We start from the raw sequence: 26,391 nt of genomic DNA, 5'->3' as shown, positions 1-26,391 counted from the left end.
AAGGTAGCGTCGTCCTGAGGGCATTAGACAGAATTCCTGACTAAGAACATGGTCAGGATAACTCATGACCTGTCTAGCCTTCTGGAGCTCCCGATTTTTCCAGAGGGAGCTCAGGTCTGTCAGCTGAACTCCAATGATCTTGGAGCAGATTTTAACAATACTGCTGAGGCTATTCTTGCACTGTAAAAAAAAATTACATCCCCAAGTCAAAAATTTCAAGTGACCGATAACATCTAAATTTTTCAATTAGTCTGACGTATTATTTCTCATTGAGCCAATGTTAACAGACTATTGCAACAAGAATTTCACTTGGGCCAATAAAAAAATGTAGATGTTATCGGTCACTTGAAATGTTTGATTTGGGAGGGTTAGAAATTTTTTACAGTGTGTCCCTCACAGACCACAAACCAGCAGATGAAAGAAAATGTTAAAAGGCTTTCAATAAATGAATAATAAAAGTTACATAAGATCCTTTGAGATACATTGAAAGAATTTAGCTTCCGCATCAAGTGGATTCTTTGTTGTCCGCGCTTAGTGATTGACTCTGTGTTTTTATCAAACTTGAGGTTGGAGTCAAACGTGGTTCCTAAGTACTTATACGTCTCTACAATTTCAACATTTTCGCCATGAATAATACTGGCTTCTGGGTTAAAACGGTTCTTTCTAAAATCAATGATTAACTTCTTAGTTTTTGTCACATTAAGGTCCAGGAAGTTATCATCACACCAATTCACAAATTGTGATAAGGCATTTCCGATTGGACCCCCTTTTCCGAGGTTTACTGCAGTCAGCCAGATCCTGGCCGTATCCAGATCAGATGGTGGACCTGCGCCTAGACACGACCACAACGTCTTCCTCAAGGGTCAGCCTCATCAGCCCTGTGAAGGCCTCATCGACACGACAGCCATCGGCACCGATCCTCAACAAACTCGTCTCCATACCGGCATGTGGCGAGTAGGACGAGGCCGAGGGCCATGAGAGAGCGGCACGAGCGGCATTAAACTTTTGATGCAGCGCTGGTCCATCAATCCGAGCGTCGTTCATGTTTGCTCTCATGTTCTCACAACATTGCATTGTTAGAATTCATAAAAATGTTACTGGACAACTGGTGATTGACACCGTTTCATATACTCGCCAACGTTGATTTTTACTCGTGTTAATTAAGGTGTTAATTTTAGGCCGTATTAATCATTCAGCTTAATAAAAAAGAATACAAATGTCTTGAACATTATAAGTGGATCTTAGTGGGCTTATAAAAAATTATGACATGGTCCCTTTAAATAAATGCTTATTTAATATAATCTTTGTGGTTATATTAGGCCTATGTAAAAACATAAAAAAAATCAAAAAAATGTGCATGCAGAGTCAGTCTCTGTTCTCATTTCCTTTCTTGTATTATTGCAAAGATTCAGGTAAACCTTGAAACTTGAAGGAACAGTTACCCATAAACAAATTCAATAATCTAAAGAATTCTATCATTATTATTTACTCACCCTCATGTTGGGTATTGTTTTTGTTTTTTTAAAATATGATGTGACCCCTTTAAATAAATGCTTTCAAAGAATAGAAAACAATAAATGCTTTTAAACAAGGGCCTACTTGTAAAGTTCAAGGAAGACGATGATGAAGGTATACAAGGTTTATAAGATAAATATTACAAGGATAATAGCCAATGTGCGATACATAACAATACAGGAGCAAGAACTGAACTCAAGCACGAACTTAAATACACAAAGATAATTAACTAAAAGAGAACAAAGGAACACATGTGACGAGTGAAAACCAACACAAACTGAACATGACGGTGACACTATTGTGCTTCCTGAAATAAACTGTTTAAAATCTCTATCTTTATGCAGCTGTTTTCCATACAATGTCTTTCCATAGTCATCATGAAAGCTCCAAAAAGGCCAAAAATGGCATAACAGTAACATGAGTAGTCCATATGGCCATATGTGCGATAAATTCAAGACTTCTGGAGTAGCTTTGGATGTTAAACACTTGTTTTTACTCACTGATACCATTTCCATAGACCGAAGTTATGAAATGTCTGAAAATACTGCAGCAAAATGTTGTTGACACTACAATGCCATTGATGTGCAGGATGGAAAATGTTTTTAAGTAGCAGAAGGGAACAACACAAACCACTGTCACTCAGAACTTAAATCTTACACACACACAAAAAATATTTTTAATTTTTAAATGCACCTTTCCATTTAAATGTACACTCTTTCTGTGCCTGGTTGCGGTTTCATTGTGATTGCGATGATCAGGGTAAGCTGAGGTGAGTCCATACACTGGGCTGCATTAGGAATTAATTGTGTTTGTTTAATTCAGGGCTCACGTTTCCCTGCTCTCACTGAGACTGTCACTGAGATAGGGTCATGCAACCAGAAACGCTGTGGGTACAATTGGTTATACTATCCACCTTCATATCCTCAGACTGTTGCTGAGGGAAAGACAAGTGACATTCATGTGGATCCATTCAATATATTATTCAAAAGTCTCATGTGTGGCACAGAGCTGCAGTTGGATGAAGCTTATTTGTGCATATACGCATGAACATGCACCTTCTAATAAGCAGTTGCAACAAGTGGACACAATAAAACTACACTGACACATTCAGAGAACAGTCTGACACAGACAATGAAGGTAGTGGTTGAACTGTTGCCTATTCTGTATTATCTATTTTCACAGGTAATAAAAGTGAATATATATATATTTTTTATCTATTTATTATTGCTGTCAAATCGATTAATCGCATCTAACATAAAAGTTTGTCTTTATATAATATTTGCGTGCATATAAAGTAGGCTATATAGGCTAATATAGGCTATATATGTGTGTGTGTGTGTGTGTGTGTGTGTGTGTGTGTGTGTACACATGTAGCTATATTATGTTAGATGCGATTAATCAATTTGACATTGCAATTTATGTATTTAAATATTTATTTATTTGTCGGTATCTGTGTCTATACAGAAATTCACTTTCAAAAATTAAAACCTTCATAGACAATTATTCACTGGGGTAAAATGTGTGACAACTTGTCCCAGTGATCTATTTTCTAATGCAGTATATGCAACCTACTTCCACGACCCAAGTTATAATCGGTACAGTGGAATAGATGTAGGCAACACTCGTCACCTCAAGAGCTCGCGCACCATTTTCCGTTCACACGCGCGCGCGTCCACACAGACACACGTTGTTCTCTCCTTGTGGCCAATCCCACCATCATCAGCTGTCAGGCGGATTACCTCAAGCCTGAAGTCGCCTAATGCCTGAATGGTGGTGTTAGTGAGATGGGAACAATCTAATGCGAGCGACCTTTAGTGCATGCATAGTAACCGACAGCACCAGCATCGTCATCATCGTTCATGCTGCAGAGACCGAAGCCTTGAGGATCCCCAAGCATCATGTCGGGAGGCAGACACAGGGGAAGCACAAAACGCTGAAACAGCAGCACCACCTTCCGCGTTATCCCGAGCCTGTCGCTGGTGCTCTGGCGTCGGCTGGATACATTGCGGATCCATAATGCGCGTTAGTCAAGCCTGACACCACCGAGATGCTGCCGGGCTCTATCCAGATAACCGGAGAGGCGCTGTCCTGTGCGGAGGTGAAAGACATCTGCGACAGCCTGAAGGAGAACAGCGTGCGTCTGCTGTCCGTGCGCGGCTGTCAGCTGTCGGACCGAGACTTCGGCCGTGTGTGTCGTGGCGTCGCAGAGTCACACTCCCTCGCTCAGCTCAACCTGAACCTCGGCGTGGTGTCCACCATCGGCCGGACCAAGCATCTGGCAGATGCGCTGAAGGCCAACAGATCCATCCAGACCCTCTTGTGAGTGTTTCCGAAAGGAATCTTTATTTAGGCAAGCGAACGACAATATTATTATCGCGCATACTCAAGCGATATTATCGGGATCGGCAAGTGTGCTGCTAATTGTGTACTTTTCTATAAGCGAGCAGGCTTTACGACTTAGAGACTTGATCGAAGAAAGGCCATTTCGAGAGACTGTTTTTACTTTGACAAGTAGACTTAAATGGTTAGTTCAATTCCGTCATTAATTACTCACCCTCATGTTGTTCCAAACTCGTAAGACTTTCGCTCATCTTCGAAACACAAATGAAGATATTTTTGATGAAATCTGAGAGCTGTCTGAGAGCCATTGACAGCTCCGCAACTGACACTTTGACGCATTAAAAAGTTCATAAAGAGATTGTAAAACGAATCCACATGAATTTAGCAGTTTAGTCCAACATTTTCTGAAGAGACATTATCGCTTTATATGATGAACAGATTGAATTTAGGCTTTTATTCACATAAACATTCATCAACTCACTCACACATCAGTTGATTTATGGTAAATGCAAGCATGTTTACTTGATGTGTGAGAACCAATAAAGTTCATTCTCTAGTTTAAGCTTTTTCAAGAACCAATGAGGTTCATTCTCGTGTTGCAGCAGCTTCTGTAAGAACCAATGAGGTTTGTTCTCACGCGTCAAGCAGGTTCGGTGGTTTGAGCTTCTGTTTATGTTCGCTGATCAATGTTTAAATGTGAATAAAAGCCTAAATTCAATCTGTTCATCATTATGAACCAATCCAATCTCTTCAGAAAATGTGGACTAAACTGCTCAAATCATATGGATTAGTTTTATGATATCTTTATGATCTTTTTAAAGCGTCAGAGTGTCAGTTGCGTAGCTGTCAATGGAGGAACAGAAAGTTCTCCGATTTCATAAAAAAATAATTTGTTAGGCTACAAATCCAAAAAGGATTAGCCTACATGCCGAGATACTTGCAATCTTCTTTATTTATACAAGTGCAAAAAAAGTGCTCAGTACATTAAAAAAATTCAACAAACATTTAGAAATATTTCAAAAATAATTATATGGAATTATCCACTTTTGTTGTACAAATTAACTCCATGATGTAATGAATCATATGTTTGGCAGCAACATATTAATTACCGTTCTGCGGTTAAGTGCACATGTTACATAATCTACTCTGGCAGACAGCTGTAGGTGTCACTACTGGAGGAGGTGCCACAACATAAGGAGACATGTCCGTTTTAGTGACACATGCCAACTGGCATGTGCCAGTGGATAGTGGCATGTGTCACTGAAACTTGAGATGTGCCATTGGATTGCGTCATGTGCCACTTGCAGAACAACTGGGGAACAATTGAACACTTGCAGAACAATGCTTTATGCTGTCAAACATATGATTTATTACATTGCTGAGTTAATGTGTACAACAAAAATGGATTTTATTTATTATACATAATTCCATAAAATTATTATTGAAAAATTAAAGCCATGGATGAGAATCTTGCGCTGGCCAGTGTCACACTTAGGCCTACTTATACTGACACCTACCGGCGTGTGTCCGTGCAGCTTCATGCAAAAATAAAGGTTTACAGTAACAGATGAGTTAATGAGTTATTCGTAGTGACCCATGAGAGATTTATTTCGTGTATTTCCTAGAATGGGCGTGATAAATAACATAAAGTAGCACTGATATTACAAAACATTCAGCCACTCAAATACAGATGTGACACAAATAACATGTTTGAAAAAAAATATTACTGACTTTAATGCATTTAATTGATATTTAAAATATCCCTAAATTGGGCTATTTATTTCGGATTTTGTGTCACAATTACGTCAGTGTATATCTGCTCAATTCATCTGTCACTGTCAGTCACTACTGGAGGTGTCACAACATACAGAAACATGTTCTGCGACTCTGTGTCAGTCAGGTGTCGTGACAATGTCAGTGGCACATCCAATGAAGACCGGATGTGTCATAGGGTCAAGCATAGCGACATGTGTCATTGGCTTCTGTGCGTCAGATGTCATGTCACTTAATGTTAATACCGCTACTGAGTTATGTTTTAATTAGTTTATATCATGGTGTATTTTAATAGTGTTGTTCAATAAAACCCATATGATTACTTACTTTGATACTTTATTTGAACCAATTAATATAGCTTGTTATTATATATTTGTATTTTAAGACATTTTAAAGTCCGTTGTTCACTTGGATCTATTTTCATTACCACGATTTTTTTATCCGATTACACGATTAATCGATGGAATAATCGGCAGAATACTCAATTACTAAAATAATTGATAGCTGCAGCCCTAGTTTCCATCACTTCCATCCAAATTACAGTAGTCAAGGCACATAACTATAGAACCAATTTTTAATGCGCATGTGAACGCCATCAGCGTTTATCACAGGTTCGCATTTAAAGTCTGTGTAGAGAGAACGATGTCGTCTTGGCGGCCCCTAAATTGATAACAAATGATCGTTGCGACGGAAGCGAATCAATCCAAACTAACTTTAGCTGGAAAATAACTTTATTAAAGAACTGCTATAAAGCCAAAACAATCTCTGTTACCTTAAATTATACGTCTATCTCTGTAAAGCTGCTTTGAAACAATTTACATTGTTAAAAGCGCTATATAAATGAAGATGACTTGACTTGACTTGACTTGAACGCAGCATTTGGCCGTGTGTCCACCAAAGCGTTTTTAGCCAGCTGAAAACGCTAGGCGCTCTGCTGAAAACGGCTAGCTGTGGGCGCTTGAGAGCGCTTTGGCAGCGCAGTGTTTCTTTCAGTTGAGACGCTTTGCTTGTTATAATACGTAATATTCTAGTGTTACTAGTATCTCATTTCACAGATAGTTTGTTTGTGTGTTGTTTCTATATTAAAATATCGATACAGTGTAAAGTATTTGGTCTGGCTCTTGTTTTCAATTATTTTGTTCCGTTATTAAGCTTGTTGTTGTTTCTGTTGACGTTGAACAAGCAGAATGTGGCGGTTGGTCGGTGTGGTATTTGTCCCGCCCCTCCTCCACTGTGATTGGACGGTTGGGTAAAACGTGACAGTGATGAGCGCTGCGTTTTACCCAAAGTTGAACATTCTTCAACTCTCGACGACCGGTAAAAACCGCCGAGCGCTCAGCGCTTGAGCGTTATATACACGCTCAGTGCCTCGCTACGCTCATGCCGTTCTAAAAATGTGGCGCTCCCACTGAAAACAATACGCCAGCCGCGTGAAAAAACGCTTTGGTGGACACAGGGCCTAAGCTCATTGTTTAGGTTCAAGAAAAGGCGGCTGCTGTTTCGTTTGTGGTGCTCAGTGACTGACGTCTGTCTAACTCTGCATAGCATGAAACACGCAGATGAAGTGTGATGTCTGCGTGAGCAGGTGCGCATGTTGACAGGCAGATAGGACATTGTATCATTGCATTCAAACCTAAAGCAATGATTGGACAAACATTTTATGGTTCTACGCCTTCCACAGACGATATATACATATACATACATTTAGACCACTTAACTTAGTGATTGCTATCAGGATGGGAAGAGACTTTCAACCAGCATAACAAAAAATGTTTCTGGAACAAATCACCTACCCTGCCTTTAAAACCTAAATGTAAAACTCTAATGTTTTGCCGCCATTTTCTTCAGGGAATGCAAATTTAGCACAGAACGTAATGTCCATCTCTGTTCACTTTGCCCCTTATAGTCTCCACGGAAGTCCACTTTTAGATGCAGGACTGGTCACCCTGAATGGAGCCCTCTCCACTCACCCTTCTCTGGTGTCCTTGGATTTGGGGGACTGCATGCTGGGAGATGAGGCCATTCGCATCATTTGTGGCATGCTTCCTCCGGATGGAGCTAAATCGGGTAAAACATCACAGCTTTCCATACAAAAACCTATGATACATTGAGATTAACTAAGCAGTTATATATGTTATGTTAAGTGGAGTATGTTACAGTACTTTTATGTTGGCTGAATAAATATGGCAATAAATATGTACAGCGTTTGTGCAAAACTGATATACATGTATTGTAGTTCTGCTGCACTCTCTCAGTGCTTAAGCACATTTATCATTTTGAACACACAGCAAATACAGGAAAACATGTTTCAAAACACATTTTCTCCACTTTCTTAAAATAATAAATAAAATAACCTGTTTCTGTATTTGAAACAGCTGTTTTTGTAGTTTTGTAACACATTTGGTTTTGTAGGCTGTGTGTAAGGTTTTCAATAATTTTGAAAATACTGTAATCCCAGAAAACACAAATATGTTCTTAGAACGTTTTGCTAACATTTTCATAATGTTAACGTTATTTCTGAATGTTCTCTGAACGTTCAAAGCGTCCAGTTTTTTAAAAATTTTGAAAAAAACTTTTATTGGTTATGCGAACCTTAAGACTTCCATTTTGAACACATTATGAGACTGTTACTTTTTAATGTCCACTGAACATTCTGAAACAAGAAGTAACATTTAAAAATGTTACACGATCGTCCAATTCAGAAAAAAAAAAAAAACTTTTCATAGATAATGTTTTTGTGCCAACATTTTGAGAATATTATTAAGGACCAGATAACTGAAGGAACATTCTATTAATGTTACTGGAAGAAAGTTTGTTCATTACTTTGAGAGAATGTTAGGGAAGTTTTAAGAACATTCCCTGTTGGCTGGGAAAGTAGCTTTAGACCTAGAAGCATGCTGGGAGCTATTATGAATCAACAGTGCGATCAATAATACTGCACAGGGCTTAAAGAGCTGACACTGAGTGCTAACCCAGCCATCAGCAGCCAGGGCTGGGCTCGACTGGCCATCGCCGTGGCTCACAGCTCACAGTTACGGGTCCTCAACCTCGACTACAATCCCTTAGGTGAGTGATCTTCTGCGGTTTTGAGGTATGGATATGTGCTGGCCATGATACACAGATATCGCTAAACTGACAGTAAGTTCGATCAGGGATTTGTTTTCAGGCAATTTTACTGACATTTACTGTAAAGCATTTTTAATCATTTATACGCTTGACACATAAATCTATTTAACAATTAATTCAAAGATGCAAGTATTTTCCTGAAGTATAGTGGAAGGTGTAGATGTTACAGTGTATATATTGAGACATTTATTTTGCTGACTGTGAATGAAACTGCTAGCCAAGCGTACAAATGTTACTGCTGGAGAAACGTAGGGTTTGCTCTTTGAAAAGCGCTAGGTTTGCACGTCCCAGTCCCCTGTCTCAGCTTTTCCCTCTGCTTGTGGTTTCCAGGGGATCACATCGCTGGGATGTTGGCTGTCTCTGTCGCATCCAGTCGAACTCTTGAAGTTCTGGACCTGGAGGGAACTGGACTCACAAATCAGTCAGCACAGGTACCTTCCAAACTCAGATCTGCTTCACGAAACAAGTCAAGTCCCCTTTATTTATATAGCACTTTTTACAACACAGATTGTTTCAAAGCAGCTTTACTGTGATAACAGGAAAATAATGCAACAAAGATTGTTTCTGCTGTAAAATATCATAGTCCAGCTTAAAGGGATAGTTCACTTTGAAATTAATTTTTGGTATGTTTTAGCTTACCTCAAGGGCATCCAAGATGTAGGTGTCTTTTTTTCCGCAGTAGTTTCAATTTTGATATTTTTAGGTCAAACCGTTCTTGTCTGTCAGTCATATAATGCAGGTCTATGGTCATTATCTCAAATAGCATGCACAGAGTCCAAATTAAAACAATTCCCCGTCATCCAAATTAAACAATTCCCATATCGTAAGTACACGTTGATGGCCTAAGACACGAAACGAGCGGTTTGTGTGAGAAAACGAACAGTATTTATATCGTTTTTACCTCTTATACGCAGCCATGTCCAAGTGATCTGATCTGACGTGTACGCAGACTGGTGCATAGATATATACACTAGATGTCGCCTTGTCTACGGCAGTTCATTGGAACGAATGTCTTTAAGGCGACATCTAGTGTATATATCTATGCACCAGTCTGCGTACACGTCAGATCAGATCACTTGGACATGTCTGCGTATAAGCGGTAAAAACGATATAAATACTGTTCGTTTTCTCACACAAACCGGTCGTTTCGTGTCTTAGGCCATCAACGTGTACTTACGATATGGGAATTGTTTAATTTGGATGACGGGGAATTGTTTTAATTTGGACTCTGTGCATGCTATTTGAGATAATGACCATAGACCTGCATTATATGACTGACAGACAAGAACGGTTTGACCTAAAAATATCAAAATTTAAACTACTGCGGAAAAAAAGACACCTACATCTTGGATGCCCTTGAGGTAAGCTAAAACATACCAAAAATTAATTTCAAAGTGAACTATCCCTTTAAAGGGATACTCCACTTTTTTTGGAAATAGGCTCATTTTACAACTCCCCCAGAGTTAAACAGTTGAGTTTTACCGTTTTCGAATCCATTCAGCCGATCTCCGGGTCTGGGGGTCCCACTTTTAGCATAGCTTAGCATAATGAATTGAACCGGACAAGACCATTAGCATCTCTCTCAAAAAAATGAACAAAGAGTTTCGATAAAACTTGACTCTTCTGTTGTTACATCGTGTACTAAGACACGATGGAAAATGAAAAGTTGCAATTTTGTAGGCTGATATGGCTAGGAACGTCTCGGTTACGGATGTAACCCTCGTTCCCTGAGTGGGAACGGAGACGTTACGTCGGATGACGACGATTGGGGTTTCGCTTAGAAGCCTATCACCTTCGAGTATATAAAACGAGCCAATGGCAATGAAATGCCATGGGTCTGCGGAATTTGCATAGCGTAACTCCGCCCGCCGCAGGGGGTATAAAAGGAAGTACGCTGGCACAATGCAGATATGTCTTCGCTGAGGAGCCGAGACTAGCCCCAGGCGTTTTTCAGCGGTACAGCGGAAGTGGCAGGAAGACGTAACGTCTCCGTTCCCACTCAGGGAACGAGGGTTACATCCGTAACCGAGACGGTCCCTTTCGTGGTCACTCCGAGTTACGTCGGATGACGACGATTGGGGTTCCAGTCTAATCACGCCACCTCGGCTGTCTTCCAGTGCCCTGCGTAAGTCTGAGCTCCCTGTTGTGAGACTAGCACGAACGAAGGAGTCCTACTTAACACAGGGATACCAAGGTACACTGGGAAGCATATCTCCAGAGAGAAATATGCAATTATGCCCAGCCATTGATGGGGGGGACTTAGAATACACATATGACCCAGAGGGCTGCATATGGAAAATCACTGGGGTGTCCAGCCGCAGGTGGAATTTTAAACCCCAGGGGTGGCAAGGTGGCTTGCCAAGGGAAAGACACACGCTCACAAGGAGACTTACAGTGGAATACACATGTGGGGGTCGCCCAGAGGGGGAACCATGCACATGGAGGCACCTAGTCAAGCGCAAAAGCTGCGTTATGGCAGATTGGCATAACTCAGGCGTTGACGTAACCAGTGCTGGAGGAAACTCAGAGCTTATCAGACTCACCTGAGAGAAATATCGCACGTATCCCGTCCGTGGAGAGGAATGGCGAGCAAGCGAAGACACCTGAGCAGAATCTAGCACCGGCTGGTTGAAGCGAGTACATGAGAAGAAACTGGCTCTACTCGGAGATTATAGAATCTCGCGAATGTGTTGGGTGTCGCCCAGCCTGCAGCTCTACAAATGTCTGTTAGCGAGGCGCCATGCGCTAGAGCCCAAGAGGAAGCCACACTACGTGTGGAGTGGGCTTTCACACCAAGGGGGCACGGACGACCTTGCTGCTGGTATGCCAAAGCAATGGTATCCACTATCCAGTGGGATAACCTTTGCTTTGAGAGAGCCTTTCCCTTCAGCTTCCCACCATGACAGACAAAGAGCTGGTCTGAGGTCCTGAAACACTGCGTTCTGTCTACGTAAGCACGGAGGGCGCGTACTGGACAGAGCAGTGCCAAGGCTGGGTCTGCCTCCTCCAAGGGCAGCGCTTGCAGGTTCACTACCTGGTCTCGAAAGGGTGTGGTAGGAACCTTGGGCACGTATCCAAGCCGGGGTCTCAGGATCACGTGAGAGTTAGCCGGCCCGAATTCCAGGCACGCTTCGTCAACCGAAAATGCCTGCAGGTCCCCTACCCTTTTGATGGAGGCCAATGCAACCAGGAGCGCTGTCTTCATTGACAGGAACTTAAGCTCCACTGACTGTAAAGGTTCAAATGGAGCACTCTGCAGGGCAGTTAGAACCACTGAGAGGTCCCAAGAGGGTACGAAGGGAGGACGAGGAGGATTTAGTCTCCTCGCTCCCCTCAGGAACCTGACGATCAGGTCGTGCCTTCCCAGAGACTTACCATCAACTGCTTTGTGATGTGCGGCAATGGCGGCAACATACACTTTCAGGGTGGAGGGAGACAGCCTTCGCTCCAACCCTTCTTGCAGGAAGGAAAGCACGACACTGATCGGGCATTTCGTGGGTTCTTGATGTTTAGAAGAACACCAGTTGACGAAGAGGTTCCACTTCAACGCATAGGCATGTCTCGTGGACGATGCTCTAGCGGAAGTGATCGTAGCCACCACCGCAGGTGGTAGGGTACTCAAACCTGCCTCGTCCCGTCCAGGAGCCACACATGGAGGTTCCAAAGATCGGGACGAGGGTGCCATAAGGTGCCCCGTCCCTGAGAAAGGAGGTCCTTCCTCAGAGGAATTGGCCAGGGAGGTGCTGTCGCGAGGAGTACTAGTTCGGAGAACCAGGTCCGGTTGGGCCAATACGGGGCAACCAAAATGACCTGCTCCTCGTCCTCCCTGATCTTGCGCAAGGTCTGCGCAAGAAGGCTCACTGGGGGAAACGCATACTTGCGTAGGCCCCGCGGCCAGCTGTGCGCCAGTGCATCCGTGCCGAGCGTGCCCTCGGTCAGGGAGTAAAACAGGTCGCAATGGGACGAGTCGTGGGAGGCAAACAGGTCTACCTGTGCGTCGCCGAACTGATCCCAAATCAGCTGGGCCGTCTGGGGATGGAGTCGCCATTCTCCAGCGAGAGGCCGAACTCGAGACAGCTCGTCGGCCGCCTGGTTCAGGTGTCCCGGGATATAAATGGCTCGAAGCGACCTCAGATGCTTCTGACTCCATATGAGGAGGTGGCGAGCGAGTTGCGACATACGGCGGGAGCGTAGACCACCCTGGTGGTTGATGTACGCTACTGTTGCGGTATTGTCTGATCGGACTAGTACGTGCTGGCCCCTGAGCAGCGCATGGAAGCGGTGCAGGGCGAGACGTACAGCCAGCAACTCGAAGCAATTGACATGCCAAAGGCGCTGGGGTCCTGTCCAGGAGCCCGCGGCAGCATGACCATTGCACATGGCGCCCCAGCCCGTGTTGGAGGCATCTGTTGACACAACAACATGCCGGGAAACTCGTTCTAAGGGCACTCCGGCCCGTAGAAAATTGAGGTTCGCCCACGGGGTGAAGGTCTGACGGCAGGCTGGAGTCACTGGGACTCGGAGCGTGCCGTGTTGCCATGCCCACCTCGGGACTCGATCGCGAAGCCAAAGCTGAAGCGGTCTCATATGAAGCAATCCCAGCGGCGTTACTGCGGCTGCGGATGCCATATGCCCCAGGAGCCTCTGAAAAAGTTTCAGTGGAACCGCACTCTTGTCCTCGAACTGACGAAGACAAGTCAGCAGTGACTGCGCGCGCTCGCTCGTAAGCTGCGCGCACATGGCGACCGAGTCGATCTCCATACCGAGAAAAGAGATCCTCTGCACGGGGCAGAGTTTGCTCTTCTCCCAGTTGACCCGAAGGCCCAGACGGACTAGGTGCCGGAGCACTAGGTCCCTGTGTTCGCAAACCTGGACTCGAGAGTGAGCTAGGATAAGCCAGTCGTCGAGATAGTTCAGGATGCGAACCCCGTGTTCCCGAAGGGGAACAAGGGCTGCCTCGACGACCTTCGTAAAGACGCGAGGAGACAGGGCTAGCCCGAAAGGGAGAACCGCGTACTGGCATGCCTGCCCCTCGAAAGCAAACCGTAGAAACGGTCTGTGTCGAGGTAAAATGGAGACATGGAAGTAGGCGTCCTTCAGGTCGATCGCTGCAAACCAATCCTGCGGCCGCACACACTGGAGGATGTGTTTGGCCGTTAGCATCTTGAACGGCAGCCTGTGAAGGGAGCGGTTCAAGACGCGCAGGTCGAGGATTGGCCGTAACCCACCGGACTTCTTGGGTACAATGAAGTAAGGGCTGCAGAAGCCGGACCTCATTTCGGCTGGAGGGACAATCTCGATCGCACCCTTCGCCAGCAGGGTGACGACCTCCGCTCTCATGACAGGGGCATTGCCACCGACCATAGTGAAGCGGACTCCGCTAAAGCGGGGAGGAGATCGCGCGAACTGAATCGCGTAGCCGAGCCTGATGGTTCTCGCGACCCAGCGGGACAGTCTGGGAAGCTCTAGCCAGGCCTCCAGAAAGTGCACCAGCGGGGTCATACGAACCACAGACGTACCGTCGGTGGGGCAGCGAGGCGGAATGACCGGCACCGGCGAGGGTGGCATCGCGGCCCTGTGCGGGGGCACGGTCATTAACCGCGTCCTGCCAGAGGAGGCCAGGGGAGGGCGCGCGTCCCACGGGGGCGTGCTCTGGCAGGGGTCTGGCGACAGAGGGGGATGAGAGGAGCGTGGCCCGTGGGCGGCGCGTGCTGTCATCCCAGACCTCTGGGACAGAGGAGGGCGGCAGTGGCGGGACCCGAGGGTGGCGCGCACTGCGGCCCTCTGACTCTGTAGGCTCAGGATTGGGAATTTCGATTCTTTCTTTAACCACATTAGGGTGCTGCCCGTCGTGGGACGAGCAGCGGGGAGTGGAGAACAAAAGATTCTCCCCCGGCCCTCCACCGGGGGAAGGAGTGGCCCTGCTACCACCTCCTGTAGAGAAAAGAAAGCCAATCCTGAGCTGCCCGTCTCAGGAGCGCCGCTTAGCCTGGCGTTTAGCGGGCCGCGGGGCTTTTTAAGAGTGCTGCTTAGGCTGGCGTGGCAGTCTAAGGGGCGGAGACGGGCAGCGCCGCCCTCCTGCGACCTCCTCCTGCTCAGGGCCAGTGAAGGCCCGAGGGGAGGAGCCGCATGGAGGTGGCCTCGGCGGGAAGCAGACTAAGGAGACCGCACGGACGGATGACCGTCGGTGCAGAAGGCCTCAGTCTGCTTCTGGGGGGGGGTCAAAAACTGTAGGGTACAGTCCTCAACCACACCGCCGAGGAGCCCAGCCTGGGACATGAGGGAGCTGAGAAAATGAATTCTCAGACCCCCTCACATCAACCTGGCTGAGCCCATGTCTGGACCACTCTAGTGGACACCACCTGACCCAGGATCACGCAGGTACCGATGTCGCCCGAGAGCGAGGTCAGTAGTGTGCGCGGCGGAACGACCAAGCCGGGCATGGGAGGCATAGCGTCCCAGCAAGGGGGCGTGGTCGAGTTTCCGCGTTCTGTCAGTGTTGGCCAGGGAAGGACTAGCGTTCCACTGCGGCCGGTTCCGACAGAACTCCCGAGTCAGCACTGCCTCGAAGGCGAAGGCGACACACAGCACTGCATGCCTGTGCCACGATAGTGACAGAGAACATACAGCCCATGATCGCCACGCGATCGAGTGCAGCGAAGGCGGAGGACGCCCGCGGGCCGGAAGCGTCCTGATGCACATCCGGGAAGCCTACAGCGCTCAGGGGGAGGGCGGCGCCACTCCAGCCGATGCTTTCAGCTGCCCGGGAAAGCATGGCCATCAGCTCTGGATCTGACTCGACTAACGCTGACACTCCAGAGGGAGGCAACGCAGTCGAATCCTCATTTCCAGAGGAATCAAGCCCGCCTTGTGATGCTGTGAGTGACATGACACCACCTGCTGGAGCCCCGAATGAAAACACTGGGTCCCTAAGAAGAACCAGGTACACACGGAAGCCCCACGGTTTGCGATGTGGAGGGGGGCGTGGCCCGAGGAATGCTCGTCGGTATTATGCCACACTGTAACCCTCAGATCACCCTGGCCACCAGCCAAAGTATCCCCTCTCGAGGAAGAGATAGATTGGGGTGTGGCAGAGGGGACTCTACCCACACGGGGATCATTGAGTCTCGATCTATAAACATCGCGATGGTCACGTTCCCGCAGAGAAAACGTGACTCACCCACGAGCGCTGCCGAGCGTGAATCAGCCCAACACGCGAAACAGCGCTCGTGACCGTTAGGCAGATGAATCACGCGCCCACATCCAGTAAATACACGGGCGAGCCGTCTTGAAAAAGACGTGCCGCGTGCAGCTCTTTTAGAGAGAGGAAAAGCTCAGCAGAGTGCTGAAGCGCCCAGGGAGAAACACACACACTGTCGGCAGATCACTGCACAGATAAGCAGCAGGCAATGCGATCTCGCTGGAACACGCCGTCACACCAACACACTGAAGAGCAGCTCGTCTCGTAGAGTGAAGATGATACAGAATAGCTTGTAGGAGTGAAGAAAACTCTTGGCTCCGAAGCGAAAACATATCTGCATTGTGCCAGCGTACTTCCTTTTATACCCCCTGCGGCGGGCGGAGTTACGCTATGCAAATTCCGCAGACCCATGGCATTTCATTGCCATTGGCTCGTTTTATATACTCGAAGGTGATAGGCTTCTAAGCGAAACCCCAATCGTCGTCATCCGACGTAACTCGGAGTGACCACGAAAGGGAACTATACTCTCATTCCTGCGTAATAATCAAGAAACTTTGCTGCCGTACCATGAGTGCAGCAGGCGTAATGATAGGACGCAGCGCATGCCGCCTGATAATAGGCTACTGAGCTGGGGACTATTTTCAGGCGCTGCGTCATATCATTACGCCTGCTGCACTCATGGTACGGCAGCAAAGTTTCTTGATTATTACGCAGGAATGAGAGTATAGTTCCTAGCCATATCAGCCTAGAAAATCGCAACTTTTCATTTTCCGTCGGTCTTAGTACACGATGTAACTACAGAAGAGTCAAGTTTTAAATAGGAAAAATATCGAAACTCTTTGTTCATTTTTTTGAGAGAGATGCTAATGGTCTTGTCCGGTTCAATTCATTATGCTAAGCTATGCTAAAAGTGGGACCCCCAGACCCGGAGATCGGCTGAATGGATTCGAAAACGGTAAAACTCAACTGTTTAACTCTGGGGGAGTTGTAAAATGAGCCTATTTCCAAAAAAAGTGGAATATCCCTTTAAGTAAAGTTCAGTGATGGTTCATTTTGTTGTAAAACAAATTTAAAAAAAGTACTCACCCTCCATATTTCAACAGCTGTATGACTTTCTTTCATCTGTGGAACATAAATGTTACACTAATGTTCAAAAGTTTGATGTCAGTACGCTTAAAAAATTTAAATAATTCAGCAAGGATGCATTAAATTGATCAAAAGTGACAGTGAAGACATTTCTAATTTTGCTAGATTTTTCTATTTCAAATAAATTCTGTTCTTTTGAACTTTCTATTCATCAAAGAAACCAGAAAAACAAAGATATGAAGCAGCATGATGATAATAATCAGAAATGTTTCTTGAGCAGCAAATCTGAAGGATCATGTGACACTGAAGACTGGAGTAATAATGCTGAAAATTCAGCTTTGATCACAGGAATACATTACCTTTTACAATATATTCAAATGAAAAGGTTATTTTAAACTGTAATATTATTTTACAATATTAGGCTACTGTATTGTTCAATGAAATGCAGCCTTGGTGAGCAGAACCGACTCCAAACGTTTGAATGGTATAGTGAAAATGTCTTAAGAATATCCTGATGACATATTATTCTTCACAATTCCACTGAAGAAAGAAATGATGAGAGTAAATGATGAGAATTTTCATGTTTGGGTTTATTCTATTAAGCTAGAACATCGTATGATATTTAGTTGCACTCCAAAACGTGTATCAATGCCTGTTAGATTGCAATTCTTTAAAAAAAATTATATATATATAAAAGACCCTGCCATGGAGTTCACTTTGATTTCTGCAAGAATAAACCCAATTCTTTTTCTACTTCAACCATTTTCTAAATGAAATCAGTGATGAATTATGCGTGATGCATAAAAGGTAATCTGCAGTGGCTACATTCATTTTGCAATTGAAAGGAGATTGGGCATGTAGATCAGATATGCACTTCATAAACCACATGAGTAATCCTATCACCACCTGCTGAAAAATAGCACTGTGGAGGAAAATAATGGATTAAGCACAACTTTAAGCCATAATACCTCTGTCATCCTCATGTCATTGCAGCCTCATGTTATTATCTTTCTTCTATGAAGCACAAAATGAGATGTTATCTGTGTTCATGGAAGAAAGAAAACACCACAGGGTCAATACAACATGACCTATATGACATCAGTAAATGGATGAACCATTCCTTAGTTTAAAAACCTTCTCTTCATCCTTTGGGACTGTAGAAAGGAGGTATAATTAGAGGGTTTTTGTCTTCATAATTCTCCACTAGAGGGCAAGGTTGTACAGAACATTTCTTATTTGTGATCTGAGTGTTTGTTCTCCAGTGTGTGTGGTCCTCTCATGAAGGCTGTAATTACAACGTTTGGACCTTTGTCCTGAAAAGACACCATGAAGTCTTTGATAGAGAACTTGATAGCTCCTCATCTCTCTTGATGCCACTGGATGGTAAAGTGCTCATTGGTTGCAGAATCTCAGCAGGTGTAGTAGGTCGTCCGGGTATTTGTGCTTTAAAATTCAGCTTTGATCACAGGAATACATTACATTTTACAATATATTCAAATGAAAAGAAGGTTATTTTAAACTGTAATAATATTTCAGTCATAATAATTTGAAATTATAATTTTTCAGTCATAATAATCTGTATCATGATTATTAAGTATTCGAACATTGCACTGATTTGATGATAATGTGGAGCAACACAATCTATTATGCAAATGACTGCAGAAAAGCTAGAGCTTAAAGGCCCAGTGTCGTTTACTGTTGCTCAGCGAATTTTCACCGGAAAAACCCAGTCGATTCATTAGTGATCCACGCGTTCGGGATTTCTTGACAGAAAGCGTTGACAGAAAGCTGCTTGGTTTGAAAGTGATTCGCTGTTAGCTGTGCTTCATACATCGCTACGCTATTGACAACAGACAGTAGCTTTTTGCCCACTAAACCCTATTCTTTTTCCACTTCAACCATTTTCTAAATTAAATCAGTGATAAATTATGCGTGATGCATACAAGGTAATCGCTACTTTCCTACCCACTTTCGCTAGTGTAACCGCACCTTAAGGAAACTGGAACGCCAATCATTCATTTAATACTGCTAAACTTCCTTTCATTGCATGTTTATTTATTGAATATTTCTGGCTAATTTCATTTTGTTTTCAGCACTGAAAGTGTCTTGGTTCTGGGCAGTTACGCTGAGAATCCCGATAAACATTTGAATCTCACAGGGAGCCAGAGGCGAGAGAAGACACTAGCCGCGTTTACATTACCCTTCAAATTGCGCAAATTGAAATTGTGAATCGAAAATACGCTTAAAGGGATACTCCACTTTAAAATGAAAATTCTGTCATCATATACTCACCCTCATGTTGTTTCAAACCTGTATGAATTTCTTTCTTCTGCTGAACAGAAAGGAAGATATTTAGAAGAATGTCAGTAACCAGACAGTTTCTGGTCTCATTGACTTCCATAGTAGGAAAAAAATATACTATGGAAGTCAATGAGACCAGAAACTGTCTGGTTACGGACATTCTTCTAAATATCTTCCTTTCTGTTCAGCAGAAGAAAGAAATTCATACAGGTTTGAAACAACATGAGGGTGAGTATATGATGACAGAATTTTCATTTTAAAGTGGAGTATCCCTTTAATAGAAACACGTAATTTTTGCAAAAACTCCCATTTATCGCAAAAAAGTTTTTACACTCGCAAAAACGTAAAACGGGTGGTTTTTCAGGCAATTCGAAAAAGAAATACTACGCAAAACTGCAATGGAAACTGTTTTTGCGCATTTACAGGTCACCTGGCGTAGATGACGTGGTGTGTTTGGACAGAATACGAGACCGAGTTCTTTATTAAATTCATATAAAACTCAACTATTATAGGAATACTGGATTCTAAACCTCAAATAAATGCCACAATCAAGATTTCGAAGCAGATCTGAGGGAGAAACACCCAGAAACACCTCATATGTGCCGCTCTCAAGTATAAGGGTCGTTCCTTACCATTAATGCTTGGAAAACACACATACATCTCCTTCGATTAATAATAATGATTTGTACATAAACCTACCAATGTCCGTTGCCATGGTTTTTGGAATGACTTTACTTATCGCGAGAGGAAAAAATTAAGTTTTAGTCACATAACATCGTTTAATGGAAACACCGTCATTTCGCAATCGTTTTTTGTAGACATTTAGAAACAATCGCAAAAGTTTTGCGCAGATATGTAATGGAAATGCGCCTACTGACTTTACAGGTCATACACTATATAAACGAAGGTATTGGGATACCTGGCCAATACACCAACAGGGACTGCAATGACATCGCATTCTAAATACATAGACATTAATATGGAGTTGGTCTCTCCTTTGCAGCTAGAACAGCATCCACTTCTCTGGGAAGGCTTTCCACAACATTTTGGAGTGTTTCTGTGGGAATTAATGCCTATTAATCCAGTACAGCATTTGTGAGGTTAGGCACTGATGTTGGACACGAAGGCCTGGCTCGCAATCTCAATTCTAGGGGGGTTGAGGTCAGGGCTCTGCGGGCCAGTCAAGTTCTTCCACACCAAACTCATCCATGGATTTGTGCACTAGGGCACAGCCATGCTGGAATAGAAAAGGGCCTTCCCCAAACTGTTCCCACAAAGCTGGAAGCATAGCATTGTCCAAAATGTCTTGGTATGCTGAAGCATTCAGATTTCCCTTGACTGGATGTAAGGGTCCTAACTAGGGCTGCACGATTTGGGGAAAATGTCATATTGCGATAATTGAGGTCAATATTGCGATTGCGATTGCGATATGCGATATAATAAACAAATGGTTTCATGAGTCAACTTGCTTGGTTCTCAAGGAAAATAAATGCACACACAGATTAGTGATAATCTGCCTAAAGAAAAAAGTTCTTTAGTCAAGAGCAGTGAGTGTTTTTCTCTGTTCCCTTTGTTCTTTGATTAACTTTAGCGACAGATATAATTACTGGCTACTGTGTACTGTCCCTTTAAGACCAGCTGCTGCTGTCAGAGACGCGGATCTCACACGCGCCTCATTCTCTCACGAGTCACAACTCTTCACATTCATCATAAGACTACTCTTATGTTATGAAGATACTCGACAAAAAGACATTTTGGCATAATTGTGTGTGTTATTGTTCGTTCAAGCTCGAAAGAGAACTGTATTCTGGCATGCTGTTTTGTGCGCACGCACGACATTAGCGCGAGTCTTTCTGTGTGTCACAGCCAGGACATTCATAGGCAGCGCGTTCTTTTTTGTCTTATCGCGCATGAATGGTTTAAAAGCATTTGTATGAATAAGAGCGGGATCATGTAACACTAGCCAAAGGATGCCAAAAATTAACAGATGCTGCGTTAATTGCGTTAACAGCGCTAATTTGTTTATTTAATATAAAATCGCAGCATTTTGCGTCATATAATCGCGTAGGCTTGACATCGCGATTGCGATATGATCAATCGTGTAGCACTAGTCCTAACCCAACCGCTGAAAAACAACCCCACACCATAATCCCCCCTCCACGCAAACCCTGAAATAGATTCCAAGGTGCAAACCTTGAAATGTTTTGAAAAAAAGGTTATCTCTGCGCAAACCTCAAAAACGCAGACGGCGTGCACATGCACATCACGCGTTTAGTCTATAGTTAGATCAGATCTGTATACGGCCTGGATCCGGCGGACTGCGGTAAACCTCGGGATAAACAGAGAGACTAATATTAGCGTAGACGCCATCCTTCTTATGATGTAACAAGTACATCAGGATTTATGGGGAGTGTTCCCGGTTCCAGGTGACCTAATCTATGCAGCCTAACATTATAGATGTGGTGTGGACTCCCTCTTCTCATAGAATTGAAACTATTATTAAAGTGCCCCAATTATGCTTTTTCAGATATTCCCTTTCATGCAGTGTGTAATATAGCTGTCTGTGAATGTAAAAAGCCTGCAAAGTTTCAAAGATCAAAGTAGATAAATGGAGTTATTGTCTCCCGAAAGAAAGAACAGCTGAAACAGTCTCACTTCCTGCTGAACCTACATAGGCGAACGTCTACTTTGACCTCAACACTTTAAAACTTTATTTTTAGTTATCGTTATATGTTTTGGCCTTGGTGTGATCAGGGCTTTTCACCTCATCTTTTTGATGGAATCCCAAAAAACTCAAACTTTTTCCTCCGACATGATTTTGTATGGCAGCTACACAATATGACTTATTTTTTCCATTTTATGACAGGTAGCAACTAGCGTTAAGGTGCAAAAATGTTGGCGTGTCAACCAGATAGTTGCTGCCACCGGATTGTTTATGATATGATGGTATGAGATTTAGGGGTTATTTATACTACACTGTTTCAACTAAAAACGTAAAACTTTTTATGCGTTTTGGCCGTTCATTTAGACGACAACAATGGCTGAAAACAGAAACTTTTGAAAATGGGTTTCAAAGTGCAAGTTTTTAAAAAACTCTCCATGTGAACAACAAAAAGCAAATCTTTGAAGACGATGACATCATACGTGTTCAGTCTAGAGTGTTTCATCGCCATCTACTGTCCTGGCAGTAGAATACAGCGTTTTTAGTCGTTTTCGCGGATCCGTGTGGATCGAGATCATTCTGACAATTCCGTCTGTACACGGAAAACTCAAAGGAAAAACTTCTCAGTTTTAAGCATATCGTTGTCATGTAAAAATAGGAAAAACTTCACAGTTTTAAGCATATCGTTGTCATGTAAACGTACCCTTATTTGCTTTTTAAGTATTTATTTCCTCCCAGTTTTGGGCACATTTATTTTCCTCATGCCTTTCCTTGTTCCTCTGTGGTCAGATCTTCCTAGACATGGTGGAGAACTACCCCACCAGCCTGCGTGCCCTGGTTCTGGCGGAGAACGACATCAGCCCGGAGCTGCAGCAGCAGATCTCGGATCTCCTCTCCGAAGGCGAGGAAGAGGAAGATAAGGACGGAGAGGCTCGCGGGAGCTCGGTGACCCCCAGGGAGAAACCCAACTGGGTTCCCCACAGCAGTAAGGGCTGACCCAGCCTCTCTCTCTCAGCCTGTTCTCTTTGCTTCAAGACTGTTTCACTTAGATTTCCCGCTTTCTCTTCCTCTCTTTGTTTGTGGATGACTTTCCTGCAGTAACTGGTTCTAAGAGGCTGGGGCAAAAGGGAAGTACAGAAATTCACATTTCTCATGCATTATTTAGGAGAGATAATTTACTACTTACGAAATAGAAATGTTAATTTCTTAAATTTGCCAAGTTGTGAGTTCTCTGTCCTGTATGTACTGAAGTCTTTAGACTTAGTGGTTATTATTAGTAAAGATACATTTTAAAGGAAGGGTTCAGCCAGAAATGATCATTCTGTCATCGCTCAGCTTCATGCCGCTTTAAGCCTGTATGACTTTTTGCGTAAAAGGTGAATTTTGGATGCATATCCTGACCATTCCTTTCCATATAATGAAAGTTAGTGGGCACTGGAGATGTCAAGCTCCAAAATGACACGAAAAAACCCCCACCTTAAAAGTGTCAAACAAGTACTCCATATCAGTACAATCAATAGGCCTGTTTACACCTGGTATTAATATGTGTATTGGTCAATCGGATCACAAGTGGACAACGCTAAATACAGGTGTACACGGGGTCTAAATGTTTTGATCTTGTCCACTTTCAACCACTTCCAGAGGTAGAAAACACATCCGGATTGCTTTCGTAGTGTAAACGCTCATGTGATCAAATGCGTTCAAACAGCCACAAAAGACCGTCTACTCTAGCGCTAGCCTGACGGGATTTAAACTTTATTGGCTGGAGACCCAAGTTTGGTTTGAAGTGGAAAAACATACCAAGCACAATGTTCTCTCACCATTCCTGATTTCTAACACACACTCACAGCGTTCGGCTGGTCTTGCGACTGTCCGAGCCGAAACTAAAGCTGATGTTCTCTGTGTGTTTTTCCGTCGTTTCCGGTCACGTTCATATGTAAATTGCGTGAGCTTATTTCATCCATTAGATCGAAAGATCTGAAAAAGTCCATACATAGACCCTCCCCTCGAAGAAATCAGGACAGAAATGGTGGAAAGTGGACCAAAGAGACGGATTAAAACAACAGGTGTTAACAGGAATGCGTCTCCCTCGTCTACTTGTGATCCGACCGACCAAAACACATCTTAATACCAGGTGTAAACAGGGCCAATGATGTCATTGCCCCATTTTTATAGTACACAAGACTTTTATAGTCAATTTCAGAGCTTGGGCAAGATGATCTTCAGAAGGAAAGCTGACATTTTTGCACCACACTGATTTGGCATATTGTACACAAGATGCAGGGACTACTTTTATGGTACTTATGTTTTTGTTTTTGTGTGTGTGTGTGTGTGTGTGTGTATGATTTTGGAGCCTGAAAGACCCAGTGTCCTCTCATTTCCATTAGGGTCAGTAAGATTTTTCTTGTAAAGAAATGAATACATGACTTTTACATTGTAACAAAACAATTATTTCAAATAAATGCTGTTCTTTTGCACTTTCTATTCATCAAAGAATCCTGAAAACATTAATCATGATTTCCACAAAAATAGTAAGCAGCACAAATGTTTCAACACTGATAATGATAAGAAATATTTCTTGAGCATCAAATCATATTAGAATGATTTCTGAAGGATCATGTGACACTGAAGACTGCAGAAAATTCAGCTTTGATCACAAAAATAATTCACATTCTACAATATATTAAAATAGAAAACAGTTATTTTAAATTGCAATAATATTTACAACATAACTGTTTTTACTGTATTTTGATCAAATAAATGCAGCCTTTCAAAAACATTAAAAAAATCTTACTGACCCCAAACTTTGGTAGTGTATATGAGGAAGCGCGGCCAGGATATTCTCCAAAAATACACCGGACAAAAGAGGTGTCTCTCAAATGAGAGAATGTGAACTATCCCTGCAAGGAAGAATCTTTAGTAGACTAAGAACTGGAGTAGCCTTTTCCTGTCCTCTTCATACATCTCAAACATTTACCAAATTGTCTCTGACCCTTCCAGACTCTTCCAGCTCCCAGATGGTCCTGATGACATCAGGCCTGGGCGAGAGCTTTCTGGCAGAGACAGAGATGTGATTCTGGAGCTGCCTATGTGTTGTGCTCGACCACTGCAAGAGCGCAACCTCTCGCACCGCATGACCTGTAGCAATTAGCGCAAGACAGTTCCAAGCTGGAACAAAAACCTTAAACACCAAGTGACTTATAATACGCAATAGTGAATTATTTATTTTACAGATGTACAGTCTATTTATAAATGAGTATTTAACCGATAACAGTATACTCTGTTAGATGAGCTGTATAGGGTTGATGTGATGGCCTGATGCCTGAATAAATCAGTTTACATCTTTTTAAATGCTTTTTCCTCTGATTTTGTTTTGTTTGTTCTTGTTGTGTCTGATCAAATATTGTGATAAGAACTATATTAAAGAGATATACATGGTTAGTATTGAATGGCCATAATTTGCAGTGGAATGGTTTAGTTATTACGCATCCCAGACAGCAACATAGTGTCGGCCCAGATCCCGGGCCACATCTGGTACATGTGGATTTCACGCGTACAAGCCCACACTATTTAATTGTGTTTAAGAGCAGAATTTCTGGTGGAAAACTACATCACCCATGAGTCTGCAAAGAAATCTCTACCAAATCAGAGAATTGAAACAAACAAACTGTGCCAAAAGAGCTCTTTAACTCCCATGAAGCACTGTGAATAATCCAGTCAATCTCCTTAAGCTTTAAAACTACAGTACTTAAATATTTGTTCGTATGTGCATATTTTGCGTTATTTCAAAGTGCATAGTTAACATCTTTTAGTTTGTCCCCTCATTAAAGCCATAATTTGAAAATCAGACAAAGGCGCAAGACTGTAATTAACGCCTTTAATGAGGGAAAAACTACACTCACATGAAACACTCCGAATGACAATCAAATAAAAAAAGATGGACAATATAAAACATAATTTCAAGTTGCTGATTAGATTTATAGAAACAATATATTTTAAGTGTATTGCAAAATGATAGACCATATTCTATATCAAACAATAGTGGATTTAAAGTCCCCCTGTAGTCAATAATTGTATCCCTTAAAACTCATCTTTGATCACCAAAATTATATATTTAAATGTTTTTTCCTTGAAAAAAAAAAAATTTCTTCATGCCTTAAAATAGCTTGAATGTAACTCTACGCCTTTGCCTCATTTAGTATACACGGTTCTATGAATATGCAAATTAGCCCCGCCTCCACTCACTCACACCTGGTTTGATTGGTTACAAGGTAGTTTGTGACGTCAGAAACTCCAGCGATTTCAAACCGCGTTCTTGAGACTGTCTTTGGTTCACTGCAGTTTTAAGGAGAAAATACTCAGCAATGGTGTCGACTTACACATGGTT

At 43.2% G+C, this 26,391-nt stretch overlaps 1 protein-coding gene across 3 annotated transcripts in view; it reads left to right on the top strand.

Annotated features, from left to right (window-relative positions):
• The first annotated feature begins 3,121 nt into the window (after positions 1–3,121).
• lrrc73 (leucine rich repeat containing 73) overlaps positions 3,122–26,391 on the top strand; it is a 176,592-nt gene continuing 153,322 nt past the window's right edge. The window contains exons 1-6 of one of the 3 annotated variants that reach the window (XR_014201758.1): positions 3,122–3,834; positions 7,535–7,695; positions 8,572–8,694; positions 9,085–9,185; positions 22,794–22,989; positions 23,103–23,778. Coding sequence is in view for 2 of the 3 variants with exons in the window: in XM_082154649.1 (XP_082010775.1) it covers positions 3,563–3,834; positions 7,535–7,695; positions 8,572–8,694; positions 9,085–9,185; positions 22,794–22,989; positions 23,103–23,197 (948 nt within the window). In the remaining variant the exon portion in view is untranslated. Of the gene's footprint in view, positions 3,835–7,534; positions 7,696–8,571; positions 8,695–9,084; positions 9,186–22,793; positions 22,990–23,102; positions 24,868–25,004; positions 25,474–26,391 lie in introns of those variants that run through there. The other 2 variants (XM_082154650.1, XM_082154649.1) reach the window with 2 other exon arrangements.

The sequence above is a fragment of the Leuciscus leuciscus genome, assembly GCF_965113295.1.
Source record: "Leuciscus leuciscus genome assembly, chromosome: 22".
NCBI lineage: Eukaryota > Metazoa > Chordata > Actinopteri > Cypriniformes > Leuciscidae > Leuciscus > Leuciscus leuciscus.
Note: the sequence above shows the minus strand (reverse complement) of the source record. Positions and strands in the feature narration are given on the sequence as shown.